We start from the raw sequence: 1,660 nt of genomic DNA on the forward strand, positions 1-1,660 counted from the left end.
GTTCACCCAAAACTGAAAATTCTGTCATTGTTTACTCATGACATTACTACATTGTCCCTTCTTTTTCCCTTTTGTAAAAATCAGCATATTTTTAGTTTATAGTGTAACATGATTGATGTATTTTTACCTTCTGTCTCGCTCTAGGTGGCATATACCTTTGATGCTGGTCCTAATGCAGTTATTTACTCCTTGCACGACCACTTACCAGAGTTTGTAGAGGTGGTCCGTCATTTCTTTCCCCCTGAGGTCGACAAAGAAGAGTAAGTTGCTTAAATCAAGCATGTTGCTGTCATTACTAGTTTTAAAACAAACTTTGCAGCTCTTTACAGTACACAGACACACAGTGTTGTAATTAGAACTATCAATTGCTTTGATTCAAAGATTTTTCAAAGGTCTTCCAGTGTGCCCAGTTGACCTCTCTGAGGAGATGATAAGAGACATTAATATGAAACCAACCCCCAATGGAATACGCTATATAATCAGCACTAAAGTAAGTGTCTGAAAACGACATGAACACTAAAGCACATCTATTTATTTGTTCTGTATCTGTAACAATAATATACAGTTGAAGTCAGAATTATTAGCCCCCCTGAATTATTAACCCACGTTTATTTTTTCCCCAATTTCTGTTTAACGGAGAGAAGATTTTTTTCAGCACATTTCTAAACATAATAATTGTAATAACTCATTTCTAATAACTGATTTATTTTATCTTTGCCATGATGACGGTAAATAATATTTGACTAGATATTTTTCAAGACACTTCTATCCAGCATAAATTGACATTTAACTTGGTTAATTAGGTTAACTAGGCAGGTGAGGGAAATTAGGGAAGGCTTTGTAAAACAATGGTTTGTTCCATAGACTATCGAAAAACTAGCTTAAAGGGACTAATAATTTTGACCTTAAAATGGCTTTCAAAAAATGTAAAACTGCATTTATTCTAGCCGAAATAACAAATAAGGCTTTGTCCAGAAGAAAAAAAAAAGTATGATCAGACTGTGAAAATGTCCTTGCTCTGTTAAACATCATTTGGGAAATATTTTAAAAAAGAAAAAAAAATTCAAAGGGGGGCTAATAATTCTGACTTCAACTGTATGTCGTAAACCTTTTTGGTAACACTACATTTTTATAATTAGTATAGTGTTGTGAATTCAGTGTCAGTAAAAAAAATATTGTGTGTATGTCCTTTCTTATAACTGCTTATAAATAATGTGCACTTTCAGGCTGGCCCTGGACCATGTGTGGTGGAAGATCCAAAACTTCATTTGCTGGGTGCTGATGGCCTGCCCAAGAAGAGTGCAGTTTAAGAATAACCTTTGTATACTTGTAAGATAATTTGTAAATATATTTCAATTAAAGAAATTGCAATGAGTAAATTTACTCTTATTAGAATATTAAATATTTAATTGTGACATTTGTCTTTTGGCCCTGAAATGCAGTTAAGAAATTATTTTAGAAAAGGGTGAACAAGAACCAAACGTAAAATGAAGTTAAAAATGTTTCATGTTATTCCTCCTCTGTCAGTAACTATTAGTATTCGCCTGTGTAAAGGTTTAGACAGTTTTTTTAGCTAATATCAGACAGAGATGAGCAAAATAAGTGCAAAACCAGTGATAGTTTTTAACCCCTCATTAAATTTTTCTTTATTATTCAATGT

At 32.7% G+C, this 1,660-nt stretch overlaps 1 protein-coding gene across 1 annotated transcript in view; it reads left to right on the plus strand.

Annotated features, from left to right (window-relative positions):
- Positions 1 to 1,383, plus strand: part of LOC130245228 (diphosphomevalonate decarboxylase) — a 9,646-nt gene extending 8,263 nt beyond the window's left edge. The window contains exons 8-10 of the mRNA XM_056477847.1: positions 145 to 260; positions 382 to 490; positions 1,227 to 1,383. Coding sequence (XP_056333822.1) covers positions 145 to 260; positions 382 to 490; positions 1,227 to 1,310 — 309 coding nt within the window. The 3' untranslated portion in view covers positions 1,311 to 1,383. The remainder of the gene's footprint in view (positions 1 to 144; positions 261 to 381; positions 491 to 1,226) is intronic.
- Positions 1,384 to 1,660: the final 277 nt, after the last annotated feature.

This window comes from Danio aesculapii, chromosome 18 (genome assembly GCF_903798145.1).
Source record: "Danio aesculapii chromosome 18, fDanAes4.1, whole genome shotgun sequence".
NCBI lineage: Eukaryota > Metazoa > Chordata > Actinopteri > Cypriniformes > Danionidae > Danio > Danio aesculapii.